The following is a 17,322-nucleotide window of genomic DNA, read 5'->3' on the forward strand; positions in this document are numbered from 1 at the left end:
GAGAGAGAGAAGAGAAGTTTCTCTCAGCAGTGAGAATGGAGGAAAGGAGCCTCCACGATAAAGAAAGGAGAGAGAGCAGCAGACCGGCCCGGTGGGGCAGCCGTTCTGGACCCTGGCCTGGAAGCTCTAACAGGAGAAGAGGGACCAGCCACCGAGGAGGCGGGGGGTCAGGAGAATCCCAGCAAAGATCTACTGCGCTTAGCGCGGTACCAGGCACTGCATCAGGAGCTCGGGATGCAAATGGGAACAGACGCAGTACTGCTCTCAAGTTTACTGTCAGACTTAGAAACATGCCTGACGCTATGGTCCCTAGGATAGAGGTACACTGAAGGGCAGAGGGAGAGGCGGGCCCAGCATCTCGGCACACCGCTCAGGGGCAGGCACTGCAGAGGACGAGAACTCACTCACTGGAGGGACAGGTGGAGGAGGGGTCCTCCCGGCACACAGCTGTTGCTGGAGCACTCGTAGTGAGATGGCCAGCAGCTCAGCAGGGACCTCTATGAAGACCCTGGGTGCCAGGGAAGGGACTTCAGACTTTGTCCCCATGTCAGTGGGAGGCACTGGAAAATTCTGGTGAAGAAAGCACCATTATCTGATTTGCGGGACACAAGATCTCTCTGGACCCTTTCTGAAGGTTGGCACAGAGAGAGAATGGAGGCAGGGAGGCTTGATGTGAGGCCACCGGCTCACTGCATCCGAACAAGGTTGAGCAGTGTGGGGTGGGTAGGGGTGGCAAGCAGGCAGGGGAGAGAGCATTTAAGGAAGAGAATCAACAGTGCTTGGGAAGAAGGGGAAAGGAAGCCCCGCAAAGACACTCTTATCTCCAGGCAGCTTCCTGCAGTGTGGTAACTTGTGGGCAGGTGACACAGAGGGTGGGGATACTGGACAGGCTGCATTCATGTCACGGGAAGTGATGTGTCCAGCCCTCAAGTACAGGCTGTGACTCACCTGCCTAAACGACGTCCAGGTGGATGTACATGTCCGGTGTTTAGAAGAAAGGTTCTAGAGAAGGAAACAGAGATTTTTAGCGCAATGAGCATGTAGGTAACAGGTGGAAACCTCGCTGTGAATGAAGTCATCCAAGCTAAGTAGGAAGTGTAAAAAAAGAGCCTAGATGGCAGGAGACAGAACCCAGGGACATTTATATCTAAAGGACAGGCACAGGTAAAAAAAAGAAAGAAAAATCCACAAGGAGATTGAGAAGAGTCCAGAAATTATAGGAAGACCAGGAAAGTAGTGTCAGGAAACCCAAGTGACTAAGGAACTTCCAGAAGGAGGACGTCACCTGCCCTGAATGCCAAAGAAGCCAAATGCCCATTGGATTAGAGCACAAGGTGCTCAGGCAGTCTTCGAGGGGCACTGACAATGCTCTGGGTTTCAGTGGGGATCACAAGTGACGAGAGGCATGTGTGCACTTGTGACTATCACCACCACTTGGAACCCTGCTTCCAAGGAGGGAAGAGGGACAGCTGAGCTGACTCCGTGCTGCTGGTCTGCCAAAGAAAAGGGACAAAGGCAGGTGAGAACTGGTACAAGAGGTTGAAATGCTGTACGGAGGGGTCCGGGCTGGAAAGGAAAGGAGGTAGAGGTAAGAAGGGGCTCGTTATGGCTGAAGAATGTGGAGGAGAAAAGAACCAATGGTCAGGATTGGCGGGGGCCAGAGGTTGCTTTTCTTCCCAGCCTTGGCCTCAGCTTAACAATCAGTGGGTCACTGATCACTGGCCTGCTGTTGCTGCCGGCTCCGTGTGAGAAGGGACGGCGTGCACTTGGTTCACTGCTGTATCCCGGTCCTGGCACAGCGCCTGGAGCACAATAGGTGTCGATTAAATTCCCCGTGAATGTTGGATGAGAGCTGGGGCTCCAGGAGAGACTATACTGCACACAGAGAGGCACTGGCCTCTCCCACAGGATAGTGAGCTCCAAGGCGGAGCGGCCGCGACTGGCGGCTCAGGGAGTGGAGGAGAACCACGAAGGTGAAGAGGGCGGCGTGCAGTGCCCAGGAGGCCTGCGGGTACACTGGCGTCGTGAGCTATGTGGTCTGGAAGCAGAATTGCTGAGCTAAGAGACCGCAGTCACCTCATGGCCGCATGGTCTGCAAGTCACAGGACCCAAGAGAAGGGGCAGCCGGACAGCAAGTGGCCTCCTCAGCCCAGGGCAAGGCGCACAGGGTGTCACCTTGGGCGGCATGGGGCAGAAGGGAAGAGCCAACGCAAGTCGGCAGGGCCGTGTGACTTTTGGCTTCCTCAGGGAAGCCCGTGGCAGAGAGGAGGAAGGAAAGCAAAGGCGAGGAGGCGGTTGAAGCTGAGGGGCTGAGAGGCCAAAATTAGCTGGTCTCACCTTCTGACCTGAATTTGGTCAGAAAGCGTGGGAGGTCCCCGTGTGGAGAGGCACTAACGGCCCCCGGCAGCTGGCACTGGCTGCAGGGAGTGCGCGCTTAGGGAGCTCCCAGGCCAAAAGAATCATCATGAAGAAAAATACTCTGTCCACGGGTGTGTCTCAATTTTAGGCATAAATTAACTGTAAATCAGTTGACACAACTGCTTCATTTCAGCTTTTCAAAATTCCTCTGCAAAATCTTTTCTTTCCGCGCGGGTGTGGGTCAGACCTGCCTTTGCTATCCGCAACAATCACATTCACTCCTGTCACCCCAGGACAGACATGCAGGAAACACCCTGTGTGTGCCGGGAAGGGTCTCTGTTAGGCATTCCTTCATTTTCTAACCAAAGCATTTGAGTACCTACTGTGTGCCAGACACCACATTAGTTTCTGGGGAAATAATAATAACCAAGAAAGTGATGGTCTATAACCTTGAAGGAAACAGATCATTGTTGACATCTCTCTGGTCCATCCCCAACCTAACACCCCCACAGCCACCACTGTCACCCCATAATTTCTTTCACGGCTTTTGGCCACAGCCTTCTAACCCCCTTGCCTGTCACAGTAGCAAGCTCTTCTGATTCATACTATGGTCATATTACAGATTATTTCTCAAATAACCACTGAAGTAAGTGCTCAGTAGCCACATGATTGTATGTCGCAACCCAAGTATACAGTGCTGTGGGGCTGTATATCTGTATCTGGGGCTTTGAACAAATGGAAGGGCCAAAGGGCTCCCCTGAGGACCCAACTACTACACTGAGCAAGCGGGTGTTAGTCCAATGGGAGCACGTGAGAAGAGCTTCCTCGGGCCTTGCACACCACCAGATCAGCTCTTCCTTGCCGCTGCACCCTCCCTCCTCCTGAAGCGTCACCGGCCAGGGCTGCTCATTATCCAGGGCGCAGCGCCGACCCAGGTCCTCCACAGGGGCTGCTGGCCGCACCCTGCTCCCCCAACGACTCCTCCCTGCGTGTGCTCTGTCTGCCAGCCAGTGGTCTGCCATGGAACCTCTAACCCCTTCTGCAGGGGACACAGGAGATCAAGTCCCTCACGTCTGCTTACCACTCTATCCAGCAGCTAACACAACTGCAGAGAAACAGAACCATTGTGTGTGTGTGTGTGTGTGTCTGAGACAGAGAGAGATTTTTTTAAGGAACTGACCATGCAGTTGTGAGGGCTGGCAAGTTCGAACTCTCCAGAGGAAAGGACAGTCAGAACTGGTCCCCAGGTCACCAGCACTCAGAGCTCTTCCCACTAGCTGTGGCCAAACACTCAGGTGGGGACTGCTGAGAAGTCATACAGGCCCTTGAGGAGAACGTACCTCCCTACCATCTGCCCTTCAGAGGAAGCCATGCCCCACTCATGCCCGCCTGACTCCAGCCGGTGGAAGGAGGCCTGCAAGTGCTGGAAGTCAAGGAACTCGGGAGGGTTCCAGCTGGCACCAGAATCCAGGTGTTCACTCACCCTCAGGGGCACCGTGAGACCTGCGGCAGCTGCACTATCACCTCTCCGGCCTCTGGCATGAAGGACTGCAGAGCCAAGCTCTGCTGCACAAGCCTTAACCTTGACCTGCCTCCTCATGGGAAAACATAAGTGAGCCCACTCGCCTACCTGCCTTTTGTCCTGCCTCCTTTTACCAAATATGTATTAAATATTTTCTCCATGCAAAGACTGGTGCCAGATGTTAGGGACACAAAGATGATTAAACCAAGCTCGCAATCTTGTAGAGCTCACACGTGTGGCACGGCTGGGCTGTGACAGGGCTCTGCATGGCACACCTGCACCCATGCCTGGACTCCACATATGACTGGTCTCCTCGGCAGCCCTTTGGACATGCTGATTCCCTGTTCACTGATATGTTTGTCCAACCCTTCCAACTTATACATGAAATTACTGCAGCCAGGAGGTGAGGTGCCCTGTTGAGACCCACCGGGTCTCCAACAGCAAGTCCAAGGCGTGACTCCTGTTTCTTTCTAGGCCAGAGGCTCCCCAGGGGGGTCAGCCTTTGTTGGGGTTGTTGAATAGTTCCGACCACTAGAGGGCACCGATCAACACTCAATCGGGCCAACGCTGCCCACATCCTGGAGAGCCACGGCTCCAGGTCACTCCGCTCCCACATTGGCGATCCTAATACCCTTTATCTTTTCCCAAAATGAGCTTTGCAAATCAGGCAAGCTTAAACTAGCTGCGCAGACTTTACTCTTGATGCAACAAGAGAGTAAAGGGTGAGGGAGTTACTGTCCTAATACAGAGAAAAGAGTCCATATATTGCCTTAATAAATCTCAGAACCAATGGCGTAAAGGATTTTTAAAAATCCTGCCCATTAAGATGTCAACAGATAACCACAACATAATCTCACTATTGACAAGCTATTGTACAGCAGTGGTATCAAATGACTGCCGGATCGGGAGCACACCAGAATCCCCTAAGAAGTTGTTTTTCTTTTTTTTCCCAAGATACAGATTGGAGGACCACGCCTACAGAGATTTTTAAAAAATAAGTGTGGAAGGGTCCCCAGAAGGTGTGTTGTCAAATAGCTTCTGATATGTACAAGAATTTAGAAGCCATTGCTACGTAACTGGAGTCTTCGAAATGTGGAGAGCACAAAGGGAAAAAGCTGAATTAAACTATGTGAAGACAGAGGTAACTTGCACCTTTGGGGACTATAAGCGGGGGAACAAATCTCCAAGGTCACTGGAGATTTGCCTTCATTTATGAAGCAGCAACTGCATTTGGTCATTGGAAGGTGGGGGTGGGTTTCCTAGCTGAGAAGTCTCTTCCAGGAGATCTGACGTCAGCGGAATCAAGCCTGTGCGAGAGCAGGCATCCTGCTGGGAAGGGCCCTGGTAAGGGAGTTACGACAGCCTCAGTTTGTATCCAGCTCCACCACCTAATGGTTATGTGCCCTGGAGTCAAGGGTCCTTGAACTCTTCAAGCCCGGGTTCTTTTCTGTATAATAAGCATAATACTCACCTCACTGTTGTAGGGGTTAAATGACCAAGCAAAACACTCACGCTTAGGGGAGTACAGTGCCTGGGAGGTGAGGGCAGCTGCCTAGGGCACCCACAAGCCCCATCCACCCCCGGGCACTCTGTGACACGTGTTACGGAGCACACCTCAGCAACTCCAGCTGGTGGTTTACCAGGAGGACTATCTTTTCTAGTAAGCTCCTGATCTGTCACTTGAGAAGCATTCATTCTTCACAGTCCACTTCAGAGAAAGAGTCTGTGCCTCCCTTTCTCTTTCTACCACACTTCAGGAACTTGCAGAGTTTGCTGATGACTTCCATGGACCTTTTATCCTATCAGCTATGAATTTTCTGGCTCTCTCCTATGTCAGGTCCTGCGAACATTTCCTCCCTCTTGAACCATCAGCCCTTTGCTCCCAGGAATCCTAGGAGCCTTTTGAGCTCTTCTCCTTCCCTGCTGGTGGCCCCTTCCTGGTTAGTGGCCTTCACCACTCCATGCCCATCAGCACCCCCCAGGACTCTGTCCTTAGCCCCCTGTCCCCCTTTGAGCTCTTCTTAAGTTATTTCATCCCATCATGGTCTGTGACCCCTGCAGGCTGATGCAGCCCTCTTTATATTAACTAGCCTTCAGCTTCATATCTCAACTGTCTCCTGGGCATCCACTCTGGGCATCTGTAAAAACTGTATGTCCAAAGTTATATAAATCATCTTCTCCTGCACCTCCTGCCCCGTAATACATATCCCCACAATGACCTTATCTTCCTCCTTATGGCTAACCTCTATTAATGGGGTCCCCACATAGCCAACTGCCAAACCGGAAATCCAGCCATCATCTTCCCTCTTCTCCCACCATCTTTACTCCTTCCCTAAGCCTTGCTAATCAGGGCTCTCTCTCAAATGCGTTCAGCCTGTCTCTAATCCTCCTACATGACCTCAGCATCTTTACCTGAACCACTGTGACATAGCGATTAAACTACCTGGTGTCCAGTCTGCCCCTCACCGTGACTACCTTTCCCCTCCTTCCCGTTCATGACCTAGGAGGACTACATTGTGGTCTCCCTAAACCAGAAGCCATTCCATGCCCGTTGTCCTCCCTCATGCCATTCCCCTTCCAGAGAGCACCCCTCCCTGCTGTCTTCACTTGGTGTCTCTTATTCACTGTAGGGGATTGAAAGGTGGTCCCCCCAAAAATAGGTCTGTCCAGAACTTGTAACTGTTACCTTATTCAGCTAAAGGGTCTTTGCATGTGTAATTAAGTTAGGCATCCTGAGATCATCCTGGATTATCCAGGTGGACCCTAAAGTGTTCTTATAAGAGGAGAGACATGGAGCCATGTGAAGACAGGCAGAGGCTGGAGTGATGCTGCCACAACCAAGGGATGCCTGGGACTACCAGGAACTGGAAGAGACAAGGAACTGCATCTCCTCCAGGGCCTTCAGAGGACACATGGCCCGGCTAACATCGTGATTTTGAACCTCTAGCTTCCAAAACTGAGGAAATACACTTCCATTGTTTTAAGCTCCCAAGTTTATGGTAATTTGCTATGGCAGCCCTAGGAAACTAATGCACTCACCCTTCAGAAATCAGTTCACACCTCATCTCCTCCAGGAAGTCCTCCCTGAGTTCCTCATGCCATCACCCCCTCCTGCTAGCTTATTTTAGATTCCCTTCCCGTGTCTGCCTCAGTCGGTAACTTCTGAAAGGCAGCAACTGGGTTCTGCTCCCCACGGTAATATAAGGGTCCAACACTATTCCAGGAAGATGGCAGGTGCTCAACCAGATCAACACATGAGAATCTCAGCCCCTGTACCCCTCCTATGTTCCAGGCATTCTGCCAGGAACTTCACCTGCGGCACCTCACTGTCATGTCAATAAGCCTAGGAAGTAGGTACTATCATCCCTGCTTCACAGATGCAGAAACCAAGGCACAGCGACTTGCCCAGGACCACTACATAGGCAAAGTTAGGATTTATATCTGGGTCTCTGAATCACAGGTTCTGGTGAGCATGAGCACGGCGTGTTCCATAGACCAGTGGCAGCTAGAAGCACAGGGATGTTGAAGAGTGGGGAAAAGATGGGGTCTTAATTAGCTAGTTTTGAGACACAGCCAGTGTATGTGTAAATGGTAACAAGGATTGTAGGTTAGTAACCTAAAGATGAACTAACTCATAATGCACCATAAATATACTCCAGCAGCTTTAACTCTGAGGCCTAGGAGCAAGGGGTCCTGAGAGGCAAAAGGGGATGAGAAAGGACAAAGGGAAAAGAGGAAGGGAAGGAAGCAGTGGAGAAGGAGAGGCCAGCCCTGATGAGTCCGGAGACAGGACGCGTTCCCTTCCTCTCCCCGCCCCTTATCCATGCCTCGGCCCTTGAGCTGGCCTTGCTCACAGGGCTCAGGGCACAGATGCTGCCCCAGTTCCCCTGTGGCATTTCAGCAATGCAGGAGGGTAAGTATGGCCCTGCAGAGACATCTACATCCTCATTCCTGGAACCTATGAATGTTACTTCATGTGGCAAAAAAGGACTTTGCAGATTTGACCAAATTAAGCATTCTGAGATGGGGAGATTATACAGGTGTGCCCTAAATATGACCATAACTATCATAAAAAAGAAGCAGAGGGATGAGAGAGAAGGCAGTGGGACCTCAGAGGCAGAGACTGAAGTGATGCACCCACAAGCCAAGGAATGGGGGCAGCTGTGAAACTGGAAAGGCAGGAAACCGGCTGTGCTCCAGCCCCTGCAGAGGGAGTGGGGCCCTGCTGGCACGTCAGTGCTACCGACTGCAGGCTTCCGGCCTCTGGACTGTGAAAGAAGAATAAGTTTGTGCTGCTTTACGCCACCAAGTTTATGGTAATCTGTTACAGCAGCAACTGAAAATTAATATACCAGGTCTTTCAAAATCACTCTATCTCAATCCAAAGCTGTTTTCTTGACAGTATCCTTCATTTTGGTGTTAGGATCAAAATCTGATTCTCTCAATACATCCTAACAAGAGGCCCTACTGCTCTGCAAGGCAAGGAAGTTTTTAAAGGAAGGAATTTAGAAGTCCTCGAATTCATGACTAACTGGCAAGATTAATGTAAAGTAATGGAATGGACGGAAACTACAAATAGTGGGGTACAAACTGAGGGGCTGGACTACTAAACAGGCAAACTAGGGATAGTGCCTGACCTCAAGGCCTCCCCCCTCAGGTTCTTCTTCCCATGTGTGGGAATTCACAGGTTCTCCAAAGTACACGTTTGTTCTCTGTGGCTCCCATGTAGTCCTGCCCCATGCCTGGCACACGGTAAATGCCGAATGTGGTGGTGAGTGAACAGAGACAGCAGACAGGGGCGGGGGGAGCCTGGTCACCTGCGGTCACAGACTGGGCATCTGTCAGACCTCTGCTACTTGATCACTGCCCATACGATGGCACCTGTTATTAACATACCTATAACTGGCATTTCTTCTCAACCTGAATCTTTTCCCCAAGTTGTGATTTATGGTAATTTACAATGATTTCTTATTTTCAATAACATACACTTCTAGATTTCTGTGCAAATTCATCCTATAAAGCAGATGAAATCTTCATGCTGTGGAAAGAACTCCCTTCAACACTCTAAGCCAAAGCTCCTCAGTGATGACTTCCTGGTGGTTGCTCAAGTTAATACAGTACAAAAAGCTGTAATTATCAGCTCCAAAAGAAAGCCAGTTGCTGAGAACAATCAAAGCCCTTAATGGACACCATTTGCAGCATCCACGATATACTTTCTAAGTAACATTAACACCAAAATATGGAAAGCACCACTTTCATGTACCCTGCTAGCTCCCTAAAAGTATTCTCAATAGCTGTATTTACGCATCTCCTAGTTCTCTTAAAAGTCCAAAAATAAATGGTTAAAAATAACCATAGGGGCCCTGAGAGAGACCCAGTTACCTCCAGCCCTGACTCCAAACAACTCTCTAAGCCCCTCTCCCAGTTTTATCCCATTCGACAAAACTACACGGAGCATCAACTACTTTCAAACTGTGGAGAGACAACCAGGAAATAAGTCAGTGCATCTAGGAAGAGACAGTACTTACGGGAAGTACTGCAAATACCCTACGGAATACCGGAACAAGCATTGCCACAAAGGCCCCCTTGTTCATGGGATGCCTTTCAGTCTATGCAGTTAATTAGCTCCAGTAAGGACAGCCTCTACCTTTACTCTCCCGCTGCTGAGCGGGGTGGCCATTCCCACCTGGAATTTGCACATAAGGTAACCATGGCGGGCCGTTAAATACCAAACGGTGGCCTCCAACCTCAGCCAGAGCAGTGCTCCTCCACCTCTGACAGTGCATAGGAACCACCTGGGGATCCTGTGAGCAGCAGGAGCTTGGGAAGGAGGCCAGAGCACACAGCTGATGCCTCCGGGCACAGTGGCTCCAGCCACAGGCAGCAGGGCATCCTGCAGCGTGTTTCCCCTCCTAAATCACAGTGCCCCAGACTGGACGCTCCTTCACAGTAGCAGAGGAGGAATCAGAGGCAGTCAGCACAGGAGGTCACAGCAAATAGTGAGATGCGCTGTGCCAGCAGCTTGCTGGGCGCTGCCGGGCATTCCCAGCTCTCGTTGCTCCTCAGATTCTCCAGGGGTAAAACGGCACATGTGATTTGACGCTCTTTGAGGCTCCTTTCAGAGGAAATACCCCGACACCCCACACTGCGATCCTGCTCTCTCCAGAAAGAGTGCCAGGAGCTCCGTTCCCTGTGTGCCTTGCCTCCTGGGTGCCTCACAAGTGCAGTAGGGTCAACCACAGTTGAGTTTTCTCCATGTTCGGAGAAGACTCCTCAAGTTTCCTCACTGGCTAACTCCCCAGGTCCATTACTGAAACTAGAAAAATCTGCTCTGTGTATTGAAGGTGGAAGGTGGATGAAGAAAACCGAAATCACCCAGAACAATGTCCTTGGGCAATTTGGCTGAAATCACTGAATAGCCATGATATTTTTCTTTCCATTCATCTTCCTTCCTCTTCCCAAGCCTAAAAATCCTGTTTGTTTGTTTTTGTGAATTGGGAGAGACATGGTGAGGGAAGGGGGAGAACACACAAAAGAATCCGTCTTTTAGTGTTTGGAAGCCAAACGTCAAATCTATGGAGCTAAAAAAGTAATAGTAAAAATACCACTATTAACAGCAATAACCGAATTCTGCCTGTGAATGCTGTATTCCCCAACAAGGGTCTTTAGAAGCCAGGAGTCTAAGTGCAGATGAACGTTTAAGCAGCACTGTCTAATTTCTAAGTGGTCATACTTCCCAGCTTTGCTTTGCTTTTGATACTAATGTTTTGCAACACTCGCAGTGACTTCTGCAGTTAGAATCTTTTTCAGCCTCACATTCACAAGGAGAACGCAGCTGGTCAACAAGCACTAGATGATGTCACCTGAATTTTGGTCAGCCTAACCAACCTCAAGAGAAATTGGCTTTTCAGAAAGAGTGATGCTTTCTTAGGGATGAGAAAAAAATATGAAACAAATTGAAAATATCGTGCAACAATGCCAACCCCACAAAACACCATCTGTGAGAGCCACTGCAGAAGAAAGGCAAAATAAAACTATTCGCTGAGTAGTTAAGCCTTCCTTTAGGTGCCTAGTAGATATGGTAATTATCTCCATTTTACAGAAGAGGAAACAGGTACAGTGAGATTTTGTGGCCAGACCTACGTCTTCCCTAGCTGGTAAGTGGTGGGAGCTGCAATTTCAAGGGAAGTTTGGCTCCAGAACCACCGCTCTTCATTATTCTGCTCTCATTTTGGGTGAAAATTGGATCAAGATCCGGGAAACCTGATCACATCCCTAGTATGGTGAGGAGGATTGAAGGGAAAATGACTGTGAGGGTCCTGGTTGCCCCACTTTCTGTCAGTGTGATGCAAGCCTTCCAGCTGGGAAGGGAGAAATGAAACACATCTTTTCCCCCACCTGAACTAGAGGAGGCATTTCCAGACTCCCAGGAAGGGCTGCAGCCACTTTCTGGCTAATGGCAAGGGTGCATGGGCCCTCCACCCCATCTCCGCCCACCTACCACCTTCACTCTGTCTCTCCAAACCAGAGGCGGGTACTTACAGCCCTGGGCAAGCCCTGAAACCCAGCTCAGAGAGCAAACATGGGAAATTAAACAGTTTGCAAAGAATGAAATTTGGCCCATGGAAGGTGCCTGCAGCTGGCGGTTAACACCAGCAATAAGAGGATCAACTTCTAGTCTGCTGGCTTAAAAGCGGGGGTGGGGGGTGAAAAGTGTGTGCTCCCTTTTACCCATTCACATTAGTTAATTTGGATGATAAGGGTTTGTGTTTAATCCCCTTGTGTGCGGGTGAATATACTGAAATTGACAACCCCTGAGAGGGCACCCGGCTGGCAGAGCAACCTTCGGGAGGGTGCGGGTGGTGTCCAATCTGGCATGAAGTAGAAAAGAAGTGAGATGAGGAGACTGAAAGCAAGATGGAGGGGACACCTTAGGGGTGTGTGGTGCCCACTGAGCCCCACACTTCCCAGGCGGAAGCAGATGGGCCGCTCCCTTCCTCCCAAGGCCTGGCACCCCGGGCCAGCCTCTGCGCCCTAGAGGCTCCTAAAGTCCCACCAGCGAGCAGGGCGCCTCCTCAGCCACCTCTGCCAAGGACTGGCAACACCCAAAGGGAGAGCAGGGGCCCCACAGTCCAGCAGAGGTAGAGAGAATTTAGGCGAGGTGGGGAGCAGAAAAGGACAGAAAGATACCCAAGGAGAGGTCTCTGTCGTTCTCAGATGGACCAGATCGGAAAAGGGTGAGAGAGGGGTGGCTCTAGAGCAGGTCGTAAAACAAAAACCATTTTTATACTTTCCATCTACAAGAGGGCTCAGCCCCCACCCACGCCGGCATGCCTGGAGCCTCCCCCACCCCCAGTGCGGGCTCCCAGGCGGCAAATGTGGGGGAGCCCTGTCGGTGGGGGAGGAGGCCCCCGGCCGCGGAGCCGGGCTGCCCGCGGAGGCGCAGACGCCCGGGGAGTTCCCCGCCACCATCGCCCCCCTCCTTCCCCTTGGGCCAGTCCAGCGAATTTCCTCCTTCGTTTCTGTTCGTGATTTCCCTCCCTCCTCCTCCCCCCGATATATTCGCTCTCTAAAACCATAAAAAAGAGATCAACTTCCCTAACTTCACGGAACCCTTTTCAGTGACAAATATTGATGCCCAAAGTGTCTGCGCTCTCCCGCCCCCAAACGTTAAGAAAAGGCGCCCGCGAAAGGGGGACATAAAAAGTTAACAATGCTGTGAAAATATGTTTGCAGAAAATAGACAATCGTTGGATTAAACGTATTCAAGTATGAAATAATGCCTTTTTGTGTCAAAACTTGGGCGATGGGCGGGTACAAAAGTTCCCGGTGGCAGCTACTTGCTCCCTTTGTGAGCCGTGCGCTTTGGCGTCTCCACTTGGGCGCATTACTCAGAGCCCTCTAAGCGCGATTGTTTCTCCCTTTCTAATGACATTTACCGGATCAAAACATGCTGTTAATTCGATCAGAAGGCTTCACCCTCCCTGACAAAGCCACAATAATTTATCCTGAAGTTTGTTAAATTGACCAAAATTAGGCAAATGAATAGGGGTCTGTAGGCGCCCCCTCTCGCAGGTGACGTTGCATAATGCTCGCCTGGGCCAGCTGCATTCCCCCTTTTCTTCTCACCCACTCTTCTCCGTATTGCCCCCCAATCCTCCCACCCCTCCCTCCCTCACACACACACACACGCCTGCTGTCTCTCCTCCCCACCCTCTGCCATTATTAAAATTTGGTCCAATGAAACTATTCATACTTTTCAATGGACATTTTGGTATAGGATAATAGGCTACAAATTGAGCCTCTTCCCCCCGCAAAAAGAGAGCCCGAGGGGGGAGAAAAGAAAGCAAGGGACGTGGTCAGGGGCTAAGAGGGAAGCGTCGCGTGCCAAAGACTGGCGGGAGGGGCGAGGCGAGGAGGGAGCCTCGTGTGCCAGCCGCAGCCCCACACCTGCCGGGATGTCCGGACAAATAAAGCGGTGTAAACAAAAAGGGGGGAGATGGACGTGTCACCAAGTCGTGTGAGAAAAGCCTGGGAACAAACGGGGCGCCTCTGTCTCCAAGAGCTCTCCCTTGAACCCGGCGGAACAGCCTATTAAAGGCTTACTTAATTACTTTAATGACTCTGGACAGGCTTTAAAACGCACTCGGCGCTGGGACTGAGGGCTTGCTGGGATTTGTAAACAGGCAATCGTGTGAGACTCAGCGGTGGGACTAAAGGAGGCGACACTGTTTTGTGAGGGTCCTCGCCCCCCGGTGCCTGCGGCCGCTGCGCCCCTGCGCTCCGCGCGTATGGCTGCTGCAGGCGCTCGCTCGCCTGCAGGCCCGTTTACCACCTCCTTTTCCCTCCCAGGCGGTTGCCATGCAAATACTAGTCCCCCGCCGATCACGTGTCCTTTGAAGGGCCACGTGGATTAACAAAGCTTATCTGCCCCCAGTTCACCCTCCTCGGCTGCTAAATTTTTTTTCTTAACTTCTTTAAAACCGATCTTGAATGCATACATCCCCCAAACGCAGCTCCCCTAATCCTATGGAATAATTCAGCTCGTGAATGCACTTGGAGCACTAGATGACCGCTTTATAAGGCAGCCCCTCGGAGTTGGAAAGCTGCAGTGTACCTGAGACACTCCAGGCGGCACAGGAGGCCGAAGGTGGACGGGTGCCTTGCGCCACCGCCTCTCCTGTGGGCGCGTGCTGACCAGGATGTCAGACAAGTTCAAGGAACCCAAAGTGAGTTGGCTGAACCCAGACCGCTCTTGCGCTCTGATGGTGGGGGCGTCTGACACCCTGAGCTGCCACCTGGCTGAACCAACGGCAGGGACTTCTCGTGTGCAGGAATCCTGAGTGGTTTGGAAAAGGAATGAAGATAGGGAGAGTAAAGTCCTCATCCGGGCAGGACACCAGCCCCCAGGGATTGGTGGCCACCTCCCCAATGCCCTGGCGCTCTGTTTGGCAGTGTGGCCCGAGTGGGTAGGGAGGCTGGCAAGGAAGTGCGCCAGCGCAGGCGTGAGACGGCAGAGCTCTCTTGACCCTAGTGTGGAGGGTCATGGACCCCTTACCGGGAGCGGGTCCCTGGGCAGCGCTGGGGGCTGGGAAGATGGTTGGCACACAGCTACAGCCGCGCCTTGGACGACATCCCGGGCAAAGCTATCCTAAACATACAAATCTGTTCGCAGAGAACCCCCGTTTCCCACAAAGTGATAGAAAAGCGGAGGAGGGACCGGATTAACCGCTGTTTGAACGAGCTGGGCAAGACAGTGCCCATGGCCTTGGCGAAGCAGGTAACATGGGGGCGGCCAAGATACGGTGCTTGCCCGGGGAATCCTCCGGTCACTTTCAGCCAGGATGCCAGGACTCTGGAGAAGGAAAGGGCCTTTCATGTGGGCTTCCATCCCCGGTGGCCTGAGCGCGGAGTGAGCCCTACGTGGCCCTCGCACAGACCCACAGCAGCGCCCTGCTCGCTGGTGCTCCCCTGATAAAACCGGGCACCCAGCCTGCTGAAGTGGGCCTGAGCCCGCTGGGTGGCTACGAGGAGCCCTTCCTCTCTTTGCAGAGTTCCGGGAAACTGGAGAAGGCGGAGATCCTCGAGATGACCGTTCAGTACCTGAGGGCCCTGCACTCCGCTGATTTTCCTCGGGGAAGGGAAAAAGGTGGGCGCGAGCTGGACACAGGGCACTCTGGGCTGGAAGCGTGCGCCACGGAGACCTGTGGGTGAGAGTGCGAGCGGAGTGGCGCTAGCCAGACTTCCTCCCTGGGTTCCGCCAGAGCAGGGGTGGGCCGGGGTCCTGCGAAATCCAAGAGGGGCTGGAGAACCAGTTTCTGGGGATACTGGTCCCATCGCCTCCCTCTCAGGGAGGGCCAGGTTCTTAAGGAAAAGGAGGTCGTTGCATGCGCTTTTCCCGTCTCCAGACTGGGAGAGGGGAGGGTGGACTTCAAATGGTAACTCGGGCTAGAAAATTTGCCCAGAGGTGCCTGGCACACGCCTCGGGCTCCCGGTAGGGTGGAGGCCGCTCACTTTTTTTTTCTTTTTCTTCGTTTTTTCTTGCCCCACCAGCAGAACTGCTTGCGGAGTTTGCCAACTACTTCCACTACGGCTACCACGAGTGCATGAAGAACCTAGTGCATTATCTCACCACCGTGGAGCGCATGGAGACCAAGGACACCAAATATGCGCGCATCCTCGCCTTCCTGCAGTCCAAGGCCCGCCTGGGCGCCGAGCCCGCCTTCCAGCCGCTGGGCTCGCTCCCGGAGCCGGATTTCTCCTATCAGCTGCACCCAGCGGCGCCCGAGTTCGCGGGCCACGGCCCGGGTGAGGCCTCTATGTTCCCGCAGGGCGCAGCCGCGGGGCCCTTCCCCTGGCCACACGGCGCGGCCCGCAGCCCGGCGCTGCCCTACCTGCCCAGCGCGCCCGTGCAGCTCCCGAGCCCCGCGCAGCAGCACAGCCCCTTCCTGGCGCCGGTGCAGGGCTTGGACCGCCATTACCTCAACCTCATCGGCCACGCCCACCCCAACGCCCTCAACCTGCACCCGCCCCAGCACCCGCCGGTGCTCTGACGCCAGTCGCCGCCTGAGTTCTCCGCGCTTCGGCGCTGCTTGGGAGAAATACTGTATATTGTACAGGTGTAAATATTGAGCCAACAAAAAAGCTGGGTGGGGGAAGGCCAAGAGTGAGTGAAGTCTTCTAAAGAATCTCCCCCTGGCAATAAACGTTTCTGATAAAGACCCCAAGGGATGGGCTTCTTTGTTTCCTCCTACTCCCCCACAAACCCACCCGCTCCGCGGTGCTGAGGGCACAAGGCAGAGGGAGGCCACGGTGACGGCGCTCGGTACTTGGGCGGGGGAAGGGCGGCGTGCGGAGTTTGCGGTGGGGAGCTAAGGAGGGGCGGGTTCGCCGCTTCCCTGCGGGCTCCAGCCCCGCACCCGCCTCGCGCTCAAAAGGGCATCTTCCTCGAAGAAGGGAGGACGTATAGACCAGAGTCCTTGGCTCTCGGAGAACGCAAACCGAAGGACCCTCCCCAGACTGGCTTTAGAGGACTTTCGCCAGCTGGGCCTGGGCGCCCTTCCTAGCCCGAGACGAGGCCTCGGGATGCGCCTACCAAGCGCCCGGAGGTTCGGAGCGCGGCGAAAACACAGGCCAGCAAGATGCGCGACTAGGTTTACAGCCTGAACGCGTCTCTGAAAAATACGTACGGGAAGTAATTTCTGTTATGGCTTAAAAACAACATCCAAAGTTTGGTTTTGTTTTTCGGATCATAACTTCTTGCCGCCGGGAGGCCGGGGAAGCTGGCGTTGCCTTTTGCGCATTGATCGGCTCAGCATCCGGGGCGCTAGGCAACCGGTTGAGAGGCCCGCTCGACCCAGTCGGGAGATGCGCTGCCCCAAGAATTGTCCCCTATGCTGATCTCCACCCTCCAGACCTTGTCTCTGGGTTTTCCGCGCAGGTTCTCAGGCCTGCTGAGAAAAGGCTTCCGTCTCCCACTTTGGGGGAGGGCAGATTATATACCCTTCTTGCTCCACCCAGAACATAGTGAATAAAGTTTGGGGTCTAAGGGAGCCAGCTAGTGATCTTGTGGTTTTCAATGTTATTGGATCTGTGCTTTCCCTCCCACAAAACGGCAATACATTAAAAAAACCAAATCATGTTTTCCTAAAACGCAAGCAGCGAAAGCAGGCTTTTGTTCTGTAAACAGATAAAAATGAACAAAGCATCCAGCCTGCTAAAGTTGTGTTTGCATAGATTTAAATTTTTTTTCCTTCACTGATTTTCTTCTTTGTTCTCATCTTTTCTCTTTGTTCCGGGTAGCTTTGATGCCCTTTAAATAAATAATCTGAAATTAGGTAGCAGGTTTTCCGATTTCCAGAGGCCATTTAGAGGAACTACAGATGATTTGTTGTCTCCCAGATTAACCGGAGGAAAACAAATTAACGTATTCCATTTCTATA

At 52.5% G+C, this 17,322-nt stretch overlaps 1 protein-coding gene across 4 annotated transcripts; it reads left to right on the forward strand.

Annotated features, from left to right (window-relative positions):
* The first annotated feature begins 964 nt into the window (after positions 1 to 964).
* HELT (helt bHLH transcription factor) lies at positions 965 to 16,107 on the forward strand. 4 transcript variants are annotated; one of them, XM_057505090.1, is made up of 4 exons: positions 965 to 1,519; positions 14,556 to 14,660; positions 14,933 to 15,029; positions 15,434 to 16,107. In XM_057505090.1, the coding sequence occupies exons 1-4, from the start codon at positions 1,406 to 1,408 to the stop codon at positions 15,931 to 15,933; spliced, it is 816 nt and encodes a 271-aa protein (XP_057361073.1). In that variant the 5' UTR covers positions 965 to 1,405; the 3' UTR covers positions 15,934 to 16,107. The 4 variants fall into 4 exon arrangements, 2 of the variants coding, with proteins under 2 accessions (XP_057361073.1, XP_036750322.2); XM_036894427.2 differs by having other exon boundaries at positions 15,437 to 16,107; XR_008998690.1 differs by lacking the exons at positions 14,556 to 14,660; positions 14,933 to 15,029; positions 15,434 to 16,107 and adding an exon at positions 3,721 to 4,187.
* The last annotated feature ends 1,215 nt before the right edge of the window (positions 16,108 to 17,322 follow it).

The sequence above is a fragment of the Manis pentadactyla genome, chromosome 7, assembly GCF_030020395.1.
Source record: "Manis pentadactyla isolate mManPen7 chromosome 7, mManPen7.hap1, whole genome shotgun sequence".
Lineage (NCBI taxonomy): Eukaryota > Metazoa > Chordata > Mammalia > Pholidota > Manidae > Manis > Manis pentadactyla.